The following is a 22,876-nucleotide window of genomic DNA, read 5'->3' as shown; positions in this document are numbered from 1 at the left end:
AGGAATTGAATTGTGTATTCTTTAATGGTTTGGATAACCTTGCCAGTCATACCATCAATCATCAGTGTCTGTGGCCTTTTAGGAGCATAGACATTAAACTCAAATTTAAAATTCTTATGTAGTTATTGATGTATTCTCAGATTTTCTTTATTCATGGATCACTTTTATTATTTTCATCCATTTCAACTAGTTTTTCTAATTTACTGTTCAGTTATGTATAGGTTTTTCTCATAAGCACGTGTCTTAGATTTATGTTCTTCTATTCTTTATCCTTTCCAATGTTTTGGATTTGTGCCCAATCTGATTTTTTTCCCCAGCGTGTCATATTTTTGTACCATTTATTTGCTTTGGAAAAAATGAATGGACTTCTGGCCATTTCTATTCCTTCGAAATTCTGGTTTACTCACTTTCTCATTTAGCTAGCTAATTCTTTTGTTTGTTTTGTTTTTTCCTCCCTCTTCTTGAGTTGACATCTTAATTCTCTTGTTTTTAATTATTTCTTGTTTTCTAATAAGTACATTTAAAGCTGTGAGTTTTCTGAGGATTCATTAGTTGAGTCTTGGGATTTCACATCAAGTTCCTCTTGGTATTTTGCTCTAAATTTTAAGTTTAATTTTTATTTTCCTTTTATGTCAAACATTATATAGAAGTATCTTAATTACTTAGTTCTAGGATTCTATATTTGTTTTCTATGTTTTTGCAATTTCTAGTTTTATTATTAGTTTTATCTATCTATATAGTTAATACCTATCTTATTAATTATGTTCCAGTCTTCTGAGTCTGTACTTTCTTCTTAGTCTGTTTATATAACTGTCCTAAAACAGAAAAGGAAAAAACTATTTCCTTTTATTCACACAGTACTTCTGACACCAGATGTGTGGATTTTCCCATACGAGGCAGTTCTCCAGTTCCTGGTAGACACCAGTAGGGTGTCTTACAATTTAACTTAATTCTGATACTCACTGCCCAGAGTTAGCACAGACCCCACTGTTTAAGGGCTCAATCCCACAGCCTACTACCCCAGAGGCCAATTGTAACTCCCAAGTTGTCCCTGTACTTATGACTGACTGGCTATAAATCAGAGGTTCCCACAGTACCCTTCTCAGGTTTAATAATTTGCTAGAAGAGCTCAGAGAACTTAGAGCAACATTTACATTTACCAGTTTATTATAAAACATACAACTCAGGGACAGCCCAATGGAAGAGATGCACAGGGAAAGTGTTTTTGTGCTGGTCTCAGCCTATCAGCAACCACCAGTGCTGTGGCTGGACCAGCTTTTATGGTTCTTACTATGATTGCAAGATGCCCTTTAGTAATAACCATTGGGAGACTTTGAAAAAGTAAAGATTTATGACTTAGAGGACCTAGAAATGATACAACATACCCTGGGCCCTACAGTGATGGCATGGGTATAGAGAGTGCACAGACCTAGGGTTTTGCCTCTGTTGAGGTTGAGAATGAGGGCCTAGGGTTTCTGGGCTCTGTATTGTTGAATTTAAAATGAAAGCGGGAACTTAAGAGGGCAGCAAGAAAAAATTTAGTAAGTGGTCCAAATGATTAGTTACTGAAATCAACAAAGGAATCTCAGATGGGGGAGGCAGCCTGGCTCCTTTATTTAGTGTGGCTTGTAATATAGTCATCTTTGATGGATGCCTCTTTGAAGTGGATGCCTCAGCAATCAAAGCTTAAGTCAGGCACGTGCCTTACAAACAAAAACAAAAACCTATCAGGACTTATACTCTAGCAAGGTATGGAGAAGGGGTATGGAGCTTCCATGCTGTCTCTCAGCATACCCTCCCAGCACTGTGTTCACTAATCCAGAAACTCTCTGAACCCCTTCAGTCAGGGTTTTTGCTGGAGGCTTCATTAGGTGGGCATGATTGATAAAATCATTGGACATGAGTAATTTATTCGATGTCCAGCATCTTTGCCCTCTCCAGAGGTGGGGCTAAAAGTTCAACCCACTGAGGGACACTTGGGTGACTCAGTTGGTTAAATGTTCAACTTCAGCTCAGGTCATGATCTCACCGTTCCTGAGTTTGGGCCCCGCGTCAGGCACTGTGCTGACAGCCCTGAGCCTGGAGCCTGCTTCAGATTCTGTGTCTCCCTCTCTGCCCCTCCCCTGCTTGCGCGCTCATGCTCATGCTCTCTCTCTCTCTCACTCTGTGTCTCTCTCAAAAATAAACATTTAAAAAAAAGTTCCAACCCACTGATCACATGGTTGATTCCCCTGGCAACCAGCCCACCCTCTTTAGGGGCTTTCCAAAAGTCACTTCCTTAGCATAAATTTAGGTGTGGTTGAAAGGTACTTGTTTCCAAGAGTTTTAGGAGTTCTGTACGAGAAATCAGGAACAAAAACTAAATATATATTTCTTATTGTATCACAATATCATAGGTTCTCTACTATGACTTTGGATTTATTAGTTCCTTTTTTTATGTCTATCAATTTTTGTTTATTTACTTCAGAGCTAAGTTTTCAGTTGCATAGTCATGACTTGTAATTTCTCTTATCTGACTCTAAGATGATTGCCCTGAGCTGAATTCATAAATTCACTGAGGTAATGGGAGTAATCAGAGGAGAACTTATACAAGCTTCTGCTGCTTCATCAGTCTGGCTCCCAGCTTTATACTCACTGGGCTTCTTTTCCTATTATGATAGATAAACTTTATGTGCCTTTATCTAAGGCTAGTATCTCCACTTTTGTACTAAACTCGTTTAGTACTCGTTAGTACTCGTTTTGTACTCCACTCGTTTTTCATCTGTTTAGTAACATTCTTGGAGCAATGTTCTGTTAGTCTTGTGCAACATCAATTTGTCAGTGTCTGGTACAGTCATTTGCATCTGTACACCTGTAATTTCTCCCATCTTAAATTGATAAACAAATCTGATAAACAAGCAAATAGGGATATGGCCCTATTTCTCTGCTACTTTTTACAACAAAACTCAAAAGAGTTTTCCATGCTTCATATCTCCAGGTCATCTTTTAAATCTGCTTCAATCAAAACTTATTCCCATTATGGAGTGGCTGGGTGACTCAGTTAAGCATCCAACTTCAGCTCAGGTCATAATCTCATAGCTCATGAGTTCGAGCCCCATGTCAGGTTCTGTGCTGACAGCTCAGAGCCTGGATCCTGCTTTGAATTCTGTATCTCCCGCTCTCTGCCCCTCCCCCACTCACACTCTGTCTCTCCCCTAGAATAAATAAACATTAAAAACCAAAAAAAAAGAACTTATCCCCATTATTCCACCAAAACTATCTTGTGAAGATCAGAAGTAACCTCCATATTGTTAAAGCCTTTGTTAAATTAGAAGTCACCTCTCTCAACATTTGACAGAATTGATTATTTCTCCTCAAAACACTTTCTTCGCTTGGCTTCTGGGATTCCACATTCTCCTAATTTTTTTTTTTTCTTCCTTTTTAGTCTCCCTTTGCTGGTTCCTTCTCATCTACCTGACCTCTAACTGTTCAAGTGTCCCAGGTCTCAGTCCTCAAACTTCCTTTTTCTTTTCTTCCCTTCCTTTCCTGTACCTTCCTTTCCTGTACCTTTTGTATCCAAAACTCTCTCTGGGTGATCTTATCAAATCCCATAGCTTTAAAAGTCATCTACTTATTGATAATTCTCAAATTCACATATCTCATCTAAATATCTCCTCAGAACCCCATACTTTTACATATACCTGCCTACTCAACATCTTTATAATATCTAATAGTTCAAAACCAAACTCTTGATATTCTCTCTCAAACCTGCTCCTACTACAATGAGAAGTTCTCAGTAAATGGCACTGGTATTGTTCTGGATGCCCAGGCAAAATACTTGGAGTTCTCTTAGACTTCTCTCATGTTACATGCCCAGTTCATCATCAAATCCTCTTCATCACACCTTCAAAATATATCCAGAATCCATCTTATTTTCTCCACCCCTTCCTCCAGAATCCAAGCCATGTAGATTATTGCCTTAGCCTCCTAGCTTCTATCCACCCAGCTTCTGTACTTTCCCATTGATTCTCTGATGTTTTAAAACAACCAGAATGATTGATTTTTAAACAAAAGTCAGATACTATCATGCTGCTTCTCACAACCCTCCAATGGCTCCTCACCCTCAGAATAAAAGTCAGAATTTTTTACATGGCTAAGACTTAAGATTTCCTTGTCATTTTCTTTGAAGCCAGGGAATATTTTTTCTCTCCCTCTGAACTGCAGGCTTTGGATGGTTACAGTTTTGTGAAGAGGTTTATTTCTAATTCCTGACATACTGTAAGTCCAGGGCCTTATCTCAGATATTTTTTTTAGACCGTTAAGTTTCATACGTAGGCAGTTGAAGATAGCAGATGTCCCAAGGGTAGCTGTGGCTTCAAAGTATGTTTACCTTTCTAGTTTCTGGTTTTTCATTGTGGACTCTGTGGAACTTCTTTACTTTCTTTTAAGCTTGGCATACTTTTAGAAGGTTGTTTCTCATGTTTTATTCAACATTTACTCCACTGTCACAGTTTCAATGTACAACAGTGCCATTACACCCTCATGCTGTCCCTTTGTTGTCAACTCTTTCCCCATTTCTAACCTTTGACAACCTGTGACCTATTTTCTATCCCCACAATTTTGCCAATTTAGGGTTCCCAACCCTAAATATAACTTTATAGTGGGCCCTGTTCTCCAATTATTGCCCAAGCCTTATGAAATGGTCCAAAACACTGCTTAGTTTCTCCACATCTCAGTTGTCTTGACCTGTAGGACCTCTGCAAGTGGAAAAGTGGCTTGAAATGATAAGCTTATTTCTGTGAATTTGTATGTTTTTTAACTTTTAGCCAACCAACTCTTTATTCCAGTTGTAATTCTCCAATGCCTTCTTCAGTCAGATGCCTGTAATGTTTTGTGTGATTGCTTTCATCAGGAAGGTTGATTTAAATTACCTAGTCTTCTGTTAGCAGAAATGTATATTTAAGATTTATGAACTAGTACTTAAATTGAAACCTGAAGAATGAGAAAAAGTATGCAATATCTCATGCAGACAGGTTCAGAGATGTCTGACAAGCCCTGTTAGTTGTAAGTTGAAATTGGTTCTATGAGTTTTTCAGAGCTAAAAGTAATTAGTATGTTTGGCAAATAATCAGTAAAGCCAAGAAGGCTCATGGAGAAATCATAAATAAATTGGGACCAGACCATGGAGTGCTTTATCAAGTCATGGGAAGGATTTGGATTTTATTATGTGTTTAATTAGGAAGGTATTTAAAAGTTTAGGCAGAGATAACAAATCATGATCTGAATCAGAGTCAGGTTTTAGAAAGTATTAAACCTAAAGATCTCCATGCTTTTTTTCTGATGAACTAGATTCGGTTTCAGTTAGTCTGGTGCAGTATCTGGGCATCTTTAATTTTACCAAGGTCCCCTTGGTAAAAGGGGTGGTTTTGAGCCCTACCAATTTGAGAACCACTAGCTTAAAAAAGTTTTCTCTTCCCTTACTTTCCCACTAGATTTTTATTATTTTCTGATCTCTAGTGTTCCTTTTACATGTTAGTATGTAAGGTCATTCTACACTAATATTTTTTGAAACCCTAGGCAGCAACATATTACTGCAGCATGAAATCAGTTTAGTGGGTTTTGGCTGTGAGTGTGTATGTGTAGTGTCTGTGTATGTGTGACAGAGAAGAGACTAGAATAACATAGAAAAAATGAAACAGTGTAGATACTGTTTAATGAAATTATATGTGTCAGGTTATGATGTGAAATGTAAGTAGGTATTACTATAAGTCATGGTTAAATAATATCTGAAAAACACTGATGTAGGCCAGTTATTTCTCATGGGTATTGGTTGCCTATACCAAATCTTCCTCACCTTATAGCTCCTGTCCCAGTAAACTCACTGTAAATTAAAAATGTCATAAGTTGAAAATGCCTATAATACACTTATATCATATACATCATACATATATACATCATAGCTTAGTCTATCCTGTCTTAAACATGTTCATAACACTTACGTTAGTCTACAGTTCAAAATTATCTAACATAAAGCCTATTTTATAATAAAGTGTCAAATACGTCATGTAATTTGTTGAATACTGAAACCAAGAAACAGAATGGTTGTATGGGTACAAAATGGTTTTCCATATATCAGTTTACCCTCATAATCACGTGGCTTACCGGGAACTGTAGCTTGCCGCTACAGGATCACAGGAGTACTATATTACTGCATATTGCTAGCCCAAGAAATTATCAAAATTCAAAATTTGAAGTATAATTTCTACTGAATGTATATTGCTTTTGTACTATCATAATATCCAAAAATTTTAAGTGGAATGAATCATCATTAGTTGGTTATCATCTGTATATCTTTTCCATATATAGTCTTTTCTACTATGGAAACTCTCCTTCTGAAATGACAACAGAAATTGTTGATATTCTCTTATCTTTCAGACTTACCTTCAAGGAGTGCAAATAAAGACTTATCTCCAAAAAAGGATACTTATGAAACAGAATTATCCCAATGGGAAATGAGTGCCAGGCTTGAAAACTGTGATCTTGAGGAATTGAGTTCCAGAGATTATTTGGAAGTCAGAGGCACATTGGAAAAGCAACAAGAAAATCAGGAGGAATATTTCAGGCAAGGGATGATCATATATGAAAAAATGTCCATATTCAATCAGCATACTTACTTATCTCAACATCCTAGGTGTCATTCTACTGAGAAACCCTATAAATGTAAGGAATGTGGGAAGGCCTTTAGACGAGCCTCACACCTAACTCAACATCATAGTATTCATACTGGTGAAAAACCCTATGAATGCAAGCAGTGTGGGAAGGCCTTTAGTCGTGATTCACAGCTTATTCTTCATCAGAGACTTCATACTGGTGAGAAGCCCTATGCATGCAAGGAATGCGGGAAGGCCTTTACTCAGAGCTCACAACTTATTTTACATCATAGAATTCATACTGGTGAAAAACCGTATAAATGTGAAGAATGTGGGAAAGCCTTTATTCGTAGCTCACAACTCACCCGACATCAAAAAGTCCACACTGGTGAGAAACCTTATGAATGTAAAGAATGTGGGAAGGCCTTTACTCAGAACTCACAACTTACTCTGCACCAGAGACTTCATACTGGTGAGAAACTTTATGAATGTAAAGAATGTAGAAAGGTCTTTACTCAGCTCTCACAACTTATTCTGCATAAGAGAATTCACACTGGTGAAAAACCCTACGAATGTAAGGAATGTGGGAAAGCTTTTATTTGTGGCTCACAGCTTTCTCAACATCAGAAAATTCATAATGGGGAAAAGCCATATGAATGTAAGGAATGTGGAAAGGCCTTTATTCGTGGCTCATTACTTATGCAACATCAGAGGATACATACTGGTGAAAAACCCTATAAATGTGAAGAATGTGGAAAAGCCTTTATCCGTGGCTCACAACTTACTCAACACCAGAGAATTCATACCAATGAGAAGCCCTATGAATGTAAAGAATGTGGAAAGACCTTTAGTCATGGCTCACAGCTTACTCAACATCAGAGAATTCATACTGGTGAGAAACCCTATCAGTGTAAGGAATGTGGAAAGGCTTTTAATCGTGGCTCACTCCTTACCCGACATCAGAGGATTCATACTGGTGAAAAACCCTATGAATGTAAAGAATGTGGAAAGACTTTTAGTCGCGGCTCAGAACTTACTCAACATGAAAGGATTCATACTGGTGAGAAACCATACGAATGTAAGGAATGTGGGAAGTCTTTTATTCGTGGCTCACAGCTTACTCAACATCAGAGAATTCATACTGGTGAGAAACCGTATGAATGTAAAGAATGTAGAATGGCATTCACTCAGAGTTCACATCTTTCTCAACATCAGAGACTTCATACTGGTGAGAAACCCTATGTATGTAATGAATGTGGGAAGGCCTTTGCCCGTGGTTTACTACTTATACAGCATCAGAGAATTCATACAGGTGAGAAACCATATCAGTGTAAGGAATGTGGGAAGGCCTTTATTCGTGGTTCACAACTTACTCAACATCAGCGAATTCACACTGGAGAAAAGCCCTATGAATGCAAGGAATGTGGGAAGGCCTTTAGTCATGGCTCTCAACTTACTCTACATCAGAGAATTCATACTGGTGAGAAGCCCTATGAATGCAAAGAATGCAGAAAAGCATTTACTCAGAGCTCACATCTTTCTCGACATCAAAGAATCCATACTGGTGAGAAACCATATCAATGTAAGGAATGTGGGAAGGCCTTTACTCGAGGTTCACAGCTAACGCAACATCAGAGAATTCATATCAGTGAGAAAACTTTTGAATATAAAGAATGTGGGATAGACTTCAGTCATAGCTCACAAGTTTATATATGAATTATCTGATTCTTTGTGATTAAAATAGAGAGCCTTCTCTGGTCATTAATCCATTATCATCAAAGAATTCCTAAAATGTGAATATGGGAGCATATTTTCCTCTTCAAGTTCAGCATCAGTGAATTCTAATGGGAGAAAGATACTGTTAATGGAATCTATGTAGAAAAACCTATCGTTACTGGAAACCTATTAAACTTCAGCAAATTATAATAGAGTTCTGTTAATATAGTAAAATATAGGAAGGCCTTTAGCTGTAGAATATCTTTTTCAACATTATCTTGACTCTTCCAGCTACTTTTCTTTGTGATATTTATCATAATTAACCTGTGCTTTTGTTTAATCATTTGTAAGATAAGCCTAAGAATAATACCTTCCTTGTAAGATTCTTGGAAGTATTATGTGAAACATTTCATGTAAAGCTCTTAGTGCCTTGAACATATTATATCACAAGTATTAGCTATCATTATTACTAGTATGATTTTAGAGAATTTGCATGAGAAGAGGACAACTAATGAATATGGAGATATTTTTCATTAACCCTTGACCCCGACTGTTTGGGGAGCACTGTATGCTGTAATGAATATGAGAAAGCTTTCATTCACATTTCATCCTATATGCTAGAAGAGGAAATTCATAGTTTAAAAAGTCATAGATTTAATCAGTGGATTGTTGAAGAGGGATGAGGTGAATTGTAACAAAGTCCAAAAACTCATATTTTCTATAATTTTTGACCACAATTTAAGAATATTACTTAGAAGTGAAAAAAGTAGATAGTCAAAATTTTCTACTATGAAATTTCTAAAAACTTGAATGTACAGCTTTTGAATTAAACTAAAAGTAAACTGACAGTATTTTGCAGTGAAACATGATGACAGTCTGTCAGAGACTATTTCCCTACCCAGTATCCATTTCCCCTTCTTTAGAATTCTTGGCTGAAAAATTATCTCAGTCTCTCTTGCAGGTCAACAAGATAAAAGTGGTATTTGTTTGTACATATAGGACATTTAAGAATACCTTTTTCCTCTCTGCATTTCTGTTTTCCTGCCTACAATGTGGACATTTAATTTACATCTCTGATGATTTTTTGGGGAATTTGAGAATGCTATCTAAGGATAATTGAGCAGAAATACAGAATGAGTCTACACCTATACTGATTTTATGGAATAGCTGTACCAATTCTGGTCTGCTTGCCTCCTGTATTTCTTTATATAAAATTAAAATAAACTTATTTGTTCATGCTGTTGTCATTCTGTTATTGGCACTAAAATGTATTAAGGGCATAAAATTTTTCATCTGGCAGTGGAGTCCTATGGGTAAAAGAAATGTCAAGTATGGCATTGATTTGGTGCCATCATGAATGAGAACCCAGTTAAGGCTAGAAATCTAAAGATTTTTGCTTTTATAGACAGGACATTTGGTCAGACTCCTCCAGTCTGTCTTAAAAGGCAGGTCTTTTACCAGTTAAGGGTATAATATTCGTAGAAATGGTATGAGTGATTCAGAATGTATTGGGTGTTTCTTGCTCCTTTTGGTAATGTCCTGCAAAAGATGAATTTGGTGTAGAGTTAGCTGCAGAGGCTACTAGCATAGATTGAAAGTGATATTGTTTTGTTAAAGGATGCTATCTCTGCCTACAGGCATTCAATCCTGGTTACTGTAAGTTCATGTATTGCTGTATTCCAGCCACTGTCTTAGGGGTTTGTGATAATAGTAATGAGCAATTCTAGCAGGAAGAGGTAGAATGATAAAAAATGTAGAATATGTGTTAGAACATAAGTGTTATGGAAGAATGGTCATTCAAAAGTACTTGAACAGGATATGAAAGTTTATGAAGTAGACCATGGATAAGGAAAGATTTGAATCAAGATTTGAAAATGTGAAGGAGTAAGTCAGTGGTTATCTAAGGCAAGAACATTCCAGACAGGAAGAAAGTAGACCAAAGGCCCTACAATGGGACGATGGTACTTGAGGAACATCAAGGAAGCTATTGTTGAGGTCTCTGCAAGGGGATGATAAACAGAGTAGTTGGAGAGATAACAGGGCCATATCTTGTAAGGCCTTGCAAATCATTGTAAGAATTCTGTATTTTATTCTGAGGGAAATGTTTAGCCACTGGAGTGTTTTGAGCAGAGGATATTATCTAACAATAATGTTAGATAAAAACAGCAATTGTTAAAAACAATAACATCCAAGTGGATAAGAGGTTATGGTCTTAATTCAGATGAAAGAGGATGGTGGCTCACATTACAGTGGTAACAGTGGTGAGAAGTGGTTGGACTTGAGATATATGGCAAATGTGAGCAAGCAAGTTTTGTTTAAGATTTAGATGTCAGGTGTGTGGGGGAGGGTGGGTCTGGAATGACTTTGACTCACAGGTTTTGGCCTTAACTGGAAAGATGGTATTCCCATCACTTGAGATGGGAAAAGCTGCAATTCCATCAGGTTTGTTGGGGAAGGTTGGGAATTCAATTTTGAACATGTTGAGTTTGAAATGTCTTTTAGACAAAATGATTAGGTACTTGGATGTTTTAGCTTGTACTGTTCTAGAGATTATATTAATTTGGTGGGTATTGCCTATACTTACATAATAAAACCATGAGGCAGGATAAGATCATCAGGGACCTGAGTATAGATAGAGGAAAGAAGAACACAAAGACTGATCCACAGTGCCTTCTAATATTAAGAATCCACAGATAAAAGGACAGGCTAGCAAAGGATGCTAAGAAGGACAGTGATATGGAAGGAAAACCAAGATAGTGTGGCATTGAAGAAGCTAAATGAAAGTCAAAGGAAGGATGATCAATGGTTGCAGATACCATTAGCAGTTTACATAATACTAGACTTGAGAATTGGCTATTGAACGTAGCAATATCAATGTTATTGTTGATCTTGAGTAGAGCAGGGCTATTTTTGGTTTTTTTGGAGTGGTTGAATTAAAAAACCTTTTTTAAAAAATAGAAATTGGAGACCATGAATATAGAGACAACTACTTGGAAGTGTTTTGCTGAAAAATGAAGCAAAAAAAAAAAAGGTTAATAATTAGTGTGGCAGTAAGGAGTGTGTTTATTTCCAGAATAAGAGAAGTAATACCAATTGTGTATACTGGTTGGAATAATCCGGGTGGGGGGAATAGTTCATTACAAAGAAGTGAGAATTACTGGAGCAATGACCTTATGTCAGTGAGAGAGGATATAAGATTTAGCAGATGGACAGATTTGTTTTGGGAGATATGAAAAGTTTATTCCTGGCAATAGTACAGCAGAATATGGGCTGCTGGGAAGTAAGGTGGGAAAAGTTTTGGGAATTGTTCTGATTACTTCAGTGATTCCATGAGTGACAGACAAGGTTAGCTGAAAATATGGGGGACGAGAAGTTTGGCGTTCAGAAGAAAAGAGATAAGAAATAGTCACCAAAGTGAGACATTTAATGTAAAATATGATTGCCTGGCAACATTAAAGGGACAGAAAAATGAAAGCACAAAGGGGTCAGAAAGCAAAAGAAATTAGGCTTAACACTATTCACACAAAATCTTTGACATTGTAATTAAACAGTAACAAATACTTTGAAAGCCCCTATAGTTTAAAAAAAATTTTTTTTCAACGTTTATTTATTTTTTTTGGGACAGAGAGAGAGCATGAACGGGGGAGGGGCAGAGAGAGAGGGAGACACAGAATCGGAAACAGGCTCCAGGCTCCTAGCCATCAGCCCAGAGCCTGACGCGGGGCTCGAACTCATGGACCGCAAGATTGTGATCTGGCTGAAGTCAGATGCTTAACCAACTGCGCCACCCAGGCGCCCCAAGCCCCTATAGTTTTTAAAGGAAATGTACTACCGCTAATGAAACCCAATCCTAGCCTGCAACAGCCTACAACTCAAATCCCCCAAACAATTCCCAAGTTGGAACAAATCCATCAGGAAATGACCCATTAATGTAATTTTTCCAAGGCTATATATATAAAACTGTATATGTTCGTATGCCCATGTACATATATAGATCTATGTACATATGTATCTATATACACACATCTATATAGCTAGAGTATAGTTTCTCTTTTCATTTGCTTTTTAAAAATATGTATATTAAGCCAAGTTTTGGAGTGATTGTTATGCAGCAATAGAGACTGGAATGATTGCCAATATATGTAAATAAAAAAGTAAGGCAGGGTTTTTTTTCACTTACATGTTTTGGCAATCATTCCAGTTGGTATTGCTGCATAACAGTCACTCCAAAACTTGGCTTAAGATACAATTTATTTAGCTCACACATCTATAAAAATTTGGACAGGGCCTGGCAGCAATAGCTTATCTCTGATCTACACAGCTTCAGATGGGGTGGTGTGAAAGGTAGGGGGGTCACTTGATGGCTGAAGGCCGGAATCATGTGAAGACTCAAAAGCTCAGATGTCTGGCAGTTGATTCTGGCTGTTTGCTGGACCTTAGTGTGGGTAGCGAGAATAGCTACATGTGATATCTCTTTGTGGCTGCTTAGCATGGTATCTTGGGTTCCAAGAGTGTGTCCCAAAGAACAAGGTAGAAGTGCATGTAATTTTAATGATCTAGCCTTGGAAATCATATAACCTCACTTGTGTCATACACCATTAGCTGAGGCAATTACAGCTCTATGAAAGAAGTGTCACATTTTAAGAAGAGGTTGCAGGATAGGATATATTGTGACCATGTTTGGAAAATGCAGTATGCCACAAAGATGCTTCCATACCTAGCCTGGGAAGTTACATAATCTTGCTTCTGCCATTCTCTACTTGTTTAGGCAGCTACATCTTTTTCTCTTTTTTTTTTTTTGAATGTTTATTTTTGAGAGAGACAGAGACAGAATGCGAGTGGGTTGGGGCAGAGAGAGAGGGAGACAGAATCTGAAGCAGGATCCAGGCTCTGAGCTGTCAGCACAGAGCCTGACACGGGGCTCGAACTCCGGAGCTGCGAGATCACGACCTGAGCTGAAGTTGGATGGTCAACTGACTTCAGAAGATGCCCCATCTTTTTTTTTTTTAATCTTTATTTATTTTTGAGAAAGAGACAGAACATGGGCAGGAGAGGAGCAGGGAGAGAGGGAGACAGAGAATCTGAAGCAGGCTCCAGACTCTGAGCTGTCAGCACAGAACTCAATGCAGGCCTTGAACTCCTGGGCTGCAAGATTATGACCTGAGCCGAAGTTGGACGCTCAACTGACTGAGCCACCCAGGCGCCCTAGGCAGCTACATCTTGATGGGAGAGTGTCATATTGTAAGTAGAGCATATGGGGTAGGCTATATTTTGGTGGGACTTTTGGGGAAATATATTCTGTCCCAGAGATCCTCTCCTATGTGAAGTTGCCTTGTTTTTATGGTGGCATATTATTGTTACAGCTATATATTCTTTTAGTGACATGCCATAATTTTGGTAGACTGCCAGAATTTTCTCTCTCTCTCTCTCTCTCTCTCTCTTTCTTTCTTTCTTTTTTTTTAAGTGCTTAGCTGCCCTGATATGTACCAAATCTCCCATTCTCCCTTGACAGTCATGGCTCTTGACTAAGTGAAACATCAGAAGTGATACATAACTTCCCTCTCATAGGCTCAACAATTTCCATAGGAGTATAGAAATAACTCCCAGTATACTATTATTTACAGTTAGTATAAATATTTAATGTGGCTATTAAAGGATATATTTTATTTCCAGTTCTGGACCAAGATGGAGTGTAAAGAAATATGAAGCTGTGGTAAAAGAGTTATGGTAAGAGAACTCTGAAGAGTACCCAAAGACTGAAGGAGAGTATCCAAGAAAGGATAACTTTTGAAAGTGGGCCCCATCTCTAAGTCCGGGGTTCAGATTTCATCATAGAAGGCATGGTTTCAGCCCCACTGAATGGTGAATCTTGGTGGGAGTGCCAGGGCTAGAGCTATCTATACTTGTTGAGCAAGCAGGAGGCAAATCTTTGAAACACAAATGAGTTACAACAATAATAGTAGGGGACCTTAATATGCCTCTTATATCAATGGATAGATCATCCAAACAGAAAATCAACAAGGAAACAATGGCTTTGAAAAACACATTGGACCAGATGGAGCTGCAGATATATTCAGAGCATTCCATCCTAAAATAGTAGAATACACATTCTTTTCAAGTGCACTAGGAATATTCTCCAGAATACATCACATATTAGGCTACAAAACAAGTCTCAACAAATTCAAAAACATTGAAGTCATTACCATGCATCTTTTCTGGCTACAACACTATGGTATTAGATATCAACCACAAGAAAAAATAAAAGGCCACAAATATATGGAGGTTAAATAACATGATACTAAACAATGAATGGGTCAACCAAGAAATCAAAGAGGAAATAAAAAAAAATACATGGAGACAAGTGAAAATGAAAATACAACAGCCACAAATCTTTGAGATGCAGCAAAAGCTGTTCTAAGGCAGAAGGTTATAGCAATACAGGCCTACTTCAAGAAGCAAGAAAAATCTCAAAACAGCCTAACCTTCCACCTAAAGGAGCTAGAAAAAGAAAAACAAAACCCCAAACCAGCAGAAGTAAGGATATAATAGAGCAGAAGTAAATAGAAACAAAAATAGAAAAGATCAATGAAACCAGGGCTTAAAACACTAGTCCCTCCATTGGTACATACCATAGAATACAGCCTATAGCTTCACAAATAAGTTCTTGATAGGACTTCCCTAATGGTCCTTGTAATAAACAGTTTCCCCTGCTCCCCAGAGCCTTCCCTTGGGTTACCCTTCTATAAGACCCCCATGAATTTTATGCAAGCCTCACCCTTTTGATTTGAATTAACCCATCTTCCCTTAGCATTAGGACCCTAAAACACACCACCTGCAGCCCCTAATAAAAGCATGTGCCCTAGGTCCTGCTGCACTGTCTGCATTCTGCCTGGACCTCCCTGCGTGGCCCCTGGACACGTGCTGTGTAACTCTTCCTGGACCTGTGAGTAATAAACTCTATTTCTTCTTTTTTGACCTTTTGTTGAACTCCCACTCACCATCCAACACTGCGGTGCTCTACTTTACAAATACTAATTTAGCAAAGTTAAAACAGAGGTGTGCTAGTAACTTTCCCAGCTTTTATTTACCTGGAATATCATAATTTCTCTTTCATTTTTGAAGGTGAGTTTGGCTAGATACAGAATAGCTGTCAGGATTTTTTTCAGAACATTAAATATGTAATCTAATTTTTTTCTGTCTTCCCTCGTTTCTGATGAGTAGTCGGCTGTTAATTTTATTGAAGTACCTTTGTATGTAGCAAATTGATTACCTCCTACTGCTTTCAAGATTCCTTGTATTTGCTCTTCAATGATTTAATTGTGTAACATGTCTCAATGTTGATCTCTTTGAGTTTATCATGCTTGCAGTTGATTGAGGGTCTTGAAAGTATATATTTCATGTCTTTAAGTTTGGGAAGGTTTTGGCAGTCATTTCTTCAAATATTTTTTCTGCTTCTTCCTCCTTCTGGGCTCCTGTTATGCATATAATGATATGATTGATGGTGTCATATAGCCCTCTCAGGCCCTCTTTTTTTTCCATTCTTTTTGCTTCTACTCTTCAGGCTAGATCATTTCAATTGCCTTACCTTTTAGTTCATGAAGTTTTCTGCCTCCTCATACCTGCCATTAAACTCCTCTAATAAGTTTTTCATTTCAGCTATCATACTGTTCAGCCTCAGAATTTCTTTTTCGTTCCTTTTTATAATTTCTATTTTTTTTAAATTTTTTTTCAACATTTTTATTTATTTTTGGGACAGAGAGAGACAGAGCATGAACGGGGGAGGGGCAGAGAGAGAGGGAGACACAGAATCGGAAACAGGCTCCAGGCTCCGAGCCATCAGCCCAGAGCCTGACGCGGGGCTCGAACTCACGGACCGCGAGATCGTGACCTGGCTGAAGTCGGTCGCTTAACCGACTGCGCCACCCAGGCGCCCCTATAATTTCTATTTTTTGATCAACATTCATTTTTGGAGGCACCTGAGTGACTCAGTCATTAAGCATCTGACTCTTGATTTTGGCTCAGGTCAGTTTGTGAGATCTAGCTCCATGTCAGGCTGTGTGCTATCAGCACAGAGCCTACTTCAGATTCTCTCTCTCCCTCTCTCTCTGCCCCTCCCCCACTTGCATGTGCACTTTCTCTCAAAAATAAAGAAATGTAAACATTTTTTAAAAACCTTCATTTTTGTTCATATATTATTATCTTGATTTCCTTTAGTCTTTTCTCCAGTGTTTTACTTAGCTCATTTAGCATATTTTGGATAGCTGCTTTAATGTATTTGACTAGTAATTTCAATGTCTGGGTTTCCTCAGTGATAGTTTCTATGAAATTCTTTTTTATTGGGGCACTGGGTGGCTTAGTTGAGCATCCACCTTCGGCTCAGGTAATGATCTCTTGGTTCCTGAGTTTGAGCCCCACATCAGGTTTGTTCCTGTCAGCACGGAGCCCACTTCAGATCCTCTGTCCCCACCTCTCTCTGCCCCTTTCATGCTCTCTCTCTCTCTCTCTCTCTCAAAAATAAATAAAACATTTTTTATAAAATTATTCTTTTTATATATGAATGGAACATGCTTTCCTTTTTTAGTGCTTTGTAATTTGTTACTGAGATCTAGACATTTTGAGTAGTATAATTAACTCTGGAAGTCAGATTTTTCCCTCCTTAGGGATTGCTGATTTTTGTATGTTGCAGACTGAAGCCATCCATTTATTTAGTGAAAGTTTATTATTTATTTATTTTGCAAAGTGTATTTCCTATGTTGCATGTTGTCACCAAAGTTTCTGTTACATTATCTCTGAGGTCAGGCAGAGATATTGATTAAAACTTCAATCTAGGGGTGCCTCGGTGGCTCACTCATTAAGCATCTGACTTTGACTCAGGTCATGATCTCATGGTTTGTGAGTTTGAGTCCCATATTGGGTGAACTCAACCCCTGCTTCAGGCAAGCTCAAGCCTCGCTTTGGGTGAGCTTGTGCCCCGCATTGGGTGAGCACAAGCTCCACTTCAGGTGAGCATGAGCCCCCCTTTGGGTGCACTCAAGCCCCACTTTGGGTGAGCCTTAATTCTCTCTCTCTCTCTCTCTCTCTCTCAAAAAAAAATTTTTTTTTCAATCCAAACTTGAGAAACAAAATAGATGAACATAAGGAAATGTGGGAGAAGAGAAAAGAAAGAAACAAACCACAAGAAAGTCTTAACAATAGAGAACAAACTGAGCATGGATAGAAGGAGATGGGTGGGAGATGGGCTAGATGGGTGATGGGAATTAAGGAGGGCACTTGTGATGAGTACTCGGTATTGTATGTAAGTGATGAATCACTGAATTCTACTCCTGAAACCAATAATGCACTGTATATTGGCTAAAATTTAAATAAAAAAAAATAAATCCACTTCCCATAGTCAAAAAAAAGAACTTCAATCTAAGTAAATATAATAATTATTAATAAAACAATTATAATCATATACAGTGTCTTAGATTGGGCTTCTATAAAACAATACCATAGACTGTCTTAAGCAAGAGAAATTTATTTTTCTTAACAATTCTAGAGGCTGGAATTTGGAGATCAGGGTCCCAACATGGTCAATTTCTGTTGAGAGCTCTTTTTTGTAATGAGAGCTCTTTTATTGGATTGCAGATGGCTGCGATCTTGCTGTGTGCTCACATGACTACTTCTTTGTCCAAGTGCAGAGAAATAGTGAATAAGCTCTCTGGTGTCTCTTACAATCAGACCACTAATCCCATCATCAAGGTTTGTCCCTCATGCCTTTTTCTAACCCAAATTATCTTCCAAAGGCTGCATCTCCCAATACCATCACATTAGGGGTTGGGGCTTCAACATATGAATTTCGGGGGCACACAGTCTATAATATGCATCTAACAACAGAGCTGCCAAATATTATGAAGCAAAAAGTGACAACATTGAACATTAGAAATAGTTATACAATCATACCTACAGCCTTGAATACTCCACTTTCAATAATGAATAAAACAATGAGTCCCTAAATTCTACACCCGAAGCTAATATTACAGTGTATGTTAACTAACTGGAATGTAAATGAAAACTTGAAAACAAAACAAAATAATGAATAAAACAATGAAATAGAAGATCAATAAGGAAATAGATGACTTGAACAACACTGAGTCAACAGACATACAGAATACTCCACCCCTGACAGCAGAACACGGATTTTTTTCTTATGTGCTCATGGAACATCCTCCAGGATAGATCATAAACCACAAAGCAAGTCTTAATACATTTTGAGAGAATGAAAATATTCCATATATCTTTACCAGTCACAATGGAAAGAAACTAGAAATAACAGTAGGACAGAGGGAAAGTCCACAAATACGTGGAAATTAAACAACACACTTCTTTTGAAGTGTAATTAATATGCAGTTAGTTTTGTTAGTTTCAGGTGTACAACATGGATTCAGCAATTCTATATACATTTCTCAGTGCCCACCATGGTAAGTGTAGTAACCATACAACATTATTATAATAGTATTGGCTGTATTCCTTATGTTATACTTTTCATCTCTGTGACTTATTTATTTTATTACTGGAAGTTTATACCTTTTACTTCCCTTTATTTTGTCCACCCCCATCCCCACACCAACCTCTACTGTAGCAACCACAAGTTCCTTCTCTGTATTTAAGAGTCTTTTTTTTTTTAAACAACACACTCTTTAAAGAACACTGGATTATATAAGAATTCTAAAAATTAAAATTATAAAATAGCTTGAGATGAATGAAGATGAAAACACAACATACCAAAACTTATTGGATATAGTGGACCCAGTGGAATGAAACTAGAAATCAATAGCAGGAGAAGTGGAAAATCCACAAATATGTGGAAATTAAACAGACTTTTAATCAATGCATCAAAGAATAAATCACAAAGGAAATCACAAAATATCTTCAGACAAACTGAAAAACACAATGCACCAAAACTTACAGAATGCATCCAAATCAGGCTAAGAGAAATTTATAGCTGTAAATATTTACATTAAAAAAAGGAAAGATCTCAAAACAATAACCTAACTTTACTCCATATGATATTAGAATAAATAATAATCTAAACCCAAAGCTGTAAGAAGAATAGAAATAATAAAGATTAGAGCACAGATAAACTAAACAATATAAAATAAAGATCAGCAAACCCAGAAGTCAGTTCCTTGATAATAACAGCAAAATTGACAAACTTTTGGCTAGGTTGACTATGAAAACAGACAAGAGAGAGAAGACTCAAATTACTAAAATCAGAAATGAAAGTAGGACATTACCAATTTTATAGAAATAAAAAGGATTATAATATTATAAACAATTGTAGGCTAAACAATCTGATAACCTTGATGAAATGGGCAAACTCCTAGAAATATACTCCTAGAAATACACAAACTACATAAACAACCCAAGAAGAAATAGGAAATTTGAACAGACCTATAACCAAAAAAGGAAATTAAATCAGTAAGCAAAAGCCTCCTAACAAAGGAAAGCCCAGGTTCAAATGGTTTCATGGTGAATTCTTACAAAAATTTAAAGAATTAACACCAATACTCCTCAAACTCTTCCCAAAACTTGTATTAGAGGGATCACTTCCAAACTCATTCTGTGAGGTCAACATTACCTTGCTACTAAAGCCAAAAAATAAATAAACAAAAACCAAAGCAAAAACAAAAACAAACAAAAAAACGACTGTAAGGAAATAACTATAGGCCAGTATCCTTTGTGAATATAGATGAATATAGATGCAAAGATCCTCAACATAACACTAGCAATAATAATATTCTAGTGAACTCAGCAGCCTAGTAAAAGAATTACATACTATGATCAAATGGAATCTATCCCAGTCCTTTGAGGGTGGTTCATTCAACCTATGAAAATCAATGTAATGTGCTACATTAATAGAATGAAGAGAAAAACTATATGATCATATCAATTTCTACAGAAATATGTCAGAACAAAAACTAAATCTCTTAGAACAAAATATAAGTGTAAATCTTTGTGACCTTTGAGTAATGTTTTCTTAGATCTGATACCAAAAGCATAAGCAACAAAAAATAAAATAGATACATTAGAAATTTTTTGAAATTTTTTGTTTACAAGAGACAACCTACAAAATGGGAGAAAATGTCTGCAAATAATATATCTGATAAGGGACTTGTCTTAGTCCTTCTGGCTACTATAAAAACTACTGTAGTAGGGGCACCTAGGTGTCTCAGTTGGTTAAACATCCAACTCTTAATCTCAGCTCAATGTCTTGATCTCAGGGTCATGAGTTCAAGCCCCCTGTTGGGCTCCATGCTGGGTGTGGAGTCCACTTAAAATTAAAAAATAAAAAATAATTACCATAGCTGGGTGGCTTATAAACAACAGAAATTTATTGTAGTTCTGGAGGTTAGGAGGTCTAAGATCAAGATGTCAGCAGATTGCATGTCTAGTAGGACCTGCTTTCTGGTTCATAGTTAGAGGCAGGGGGTCACTCTGGGGCCTCTTTTATAAGGGCATTAATTTCATTTATGAAAGATCGCCCTCATGACCTAATCATTTCCCAAAGCCTCCCATCATCCAGTTACCATCACATTGGGCTTTAGGATTTGATGTATGAATTTGGGTGGGCTGGGATGAGGGGGGGCAACACAAACTTCAAACCATAGCAGAAGGTATGTTCAGAATATATAAAGAATGAATATATTAAGCTCAACAAAATGAGAACCCAATCATTATAGACTGAATATTTGTGTTCTCCCCAAATTCATATGTTGAAATCCTAACCTCCAATGTGATGGTATTGGGAGGTACAGCACTTGCGATGTAGCTAGATCATGAAGGTAGAGCTCTCATGAATGTAATAGTGCTTTTATAAAAAGAAACATGGAGATGATTTCTTTCTTGACCATGTGAGAATACAACAAGAAGATGGCCATCTACAAACTAGGGCCTTGGTCTTGGACTTCTAATATCCATAACTGTGTAAATATGTGTTTAAGTCACCCAATCTATGGTATTCTGTTATATCAGCCTGAACTGAGACATCAATTTAAAAATTGGAAAAAAGATTTGAATAGACATTTCTTCAAAGATATACAAATGGCCAATAAACATGTGATTTATTTATTTTTGTTTATTTATTTGAGAGAAAAAGTGTGTGCAATCAGGAGAGAGGAGTTGGGGGGGGGGCAGAGAGAGAGAGAGAGAGACAGAGGATCCAAAGTGGGCTCCATGCTGACAGCAGAGAGCCCCACACAGAGGGAGAGAGAAGGAGAGGGAGGGAGAGAGAGAACCTTAAGCTGGGTCCATGCTCAGTGCAGAGTCCAATGTGGGGCTGGATCCCATGACCCTTGGATCATACCTGAGCTGAAATAAAGAGTCAGACACTCAACCAACCTAGCCATCCAGGCATCCCCCTTTTTTTGCCAATAAGAAAAATGATTAAAAGATCACATGACAAGATGATCACCATCATTAGTCATTAAGGAAATGCAAATCAAAATCATAAGTAGCACTTCATACCCACTGGGATGGTTATACTCTAAAGGATGTACAATAACAAGTGTTGGTGAAGATATGGGGAAGTTGGAACCATTATACACTGGTGTTGAGAATGATGTGGTCACTTTGGAAAACACTTGGCAGTTCCTCAAAAAATCAGACATGGAATTACCATATGACCTAGCAGTTCTACTCTGTTATATATACAAAAGAAATGAAAACATATGTCCATGCAGAGCCTCATACACAAATGTTTACAGCAGCAATATTCATGTAAGTCAAAATGTGGAATTAATTCAAATGTCCATCCATTGATGAATGGATAGATAAAATGTGTCATAGCCATACAATGGAATATTTTTTTTAGCAATAAAAAGGTATGAAGCTTTTACCATATGATGCAGCAATCATCATATGGTAGTATTTACTCAAAGGAGTTGAAAACTTATGTACACCCAAAACCTGCTTACAGTGTTTATATGAGCTTTATTCATTATTGCCAAGACTTGGAAGTGATCGAGATGTCCTTCAGCAGCAAAATGAATAAATAAACTGTCATACATCCAACAATGGAATATTATTCAATGCTAAACAGAAATGACATATCAAGCCTTGAAAAGTCATGGAGGCAACTTAAATGCATGTTACTAAGTGAAAGAAATCAGTCTGAAAAAAAACAACACACTATATTATTCCAACTATATAACATTTTGGAAAAGGCAAAACTTTGGAGACAGTAAAAAGATCTGTGGTTGCCAGTGGTCAGTTGTACAGGGATGGATAAATAAAAGGAACACAGGGAAGTTTTAGGGCAGTGAAACTACTCTGTATAATGTAATGGTAAAAACATGTCATCATAAATTTATTCAAACACATAGAATAAACAATACCAAAAATGAACCCTAATGTAAATTATGTACTTGGGATGATAATGATATGTCAATGAAGATTCATAAACTATAACAAATGTACCACTCTAGTGGGGGATGTTGATAATGGGGCAGGTACATGTGTATGGGGACAGGGGATATATGGGATATCTTTGT

General features: G+C 37.2%; 1 protein-coding gene across 7 annotated transcripts in view; it reads left to right on the top strand.

Annotated features, from left to right (window-relative positions):
* LOC102901416 (zinc finger protein 420) overlaps nt 1–9,584 on the top strand; it is a 126,558-nt gene extending 116,974 nt beyond the window's left edge. For 6 of the 7 annotated variants that reach the window (XM_019818719.2, XM_011289850.3, XM_019818717.2 and 3 more), the window contains one exon: nt 6,415–9,584. In XM_019818719.2, the coding sequence (XP_019674278.1) occupies nt 6,492–8,345 (1,854 nt within the window). In that variant the 5' untranslated portion in view covers nt 6,415–6,491 and the 3' untranslated portion in view covers nt 8,346–9,584. The remainder of the gene's footprint in view (nt 1–6,414) is intronic. The other variant, XM_045045446.1, reaches the window with a different exon arrangement.
* The last annotated feature ends 13,292 nt before the right edge of the window (nt 9,585–22,876 follow it).

This window comes from Felis catus, chromosome E2, assembly GCF_018350175.1.
Source record: "Felis catus isolate Fca126 chromosome E2, F.catus_Fca126_mat1.0, whole genome shotgun sequence".
Lineage (NCBI taxonomy): Eukaryota > Metazoa > Chordata > Mammalia > Carnivora > Felidae > Felis > Felis catus.
This window is presented reverse-complemented; position numbering and strand designations above follow the sequence as displayed.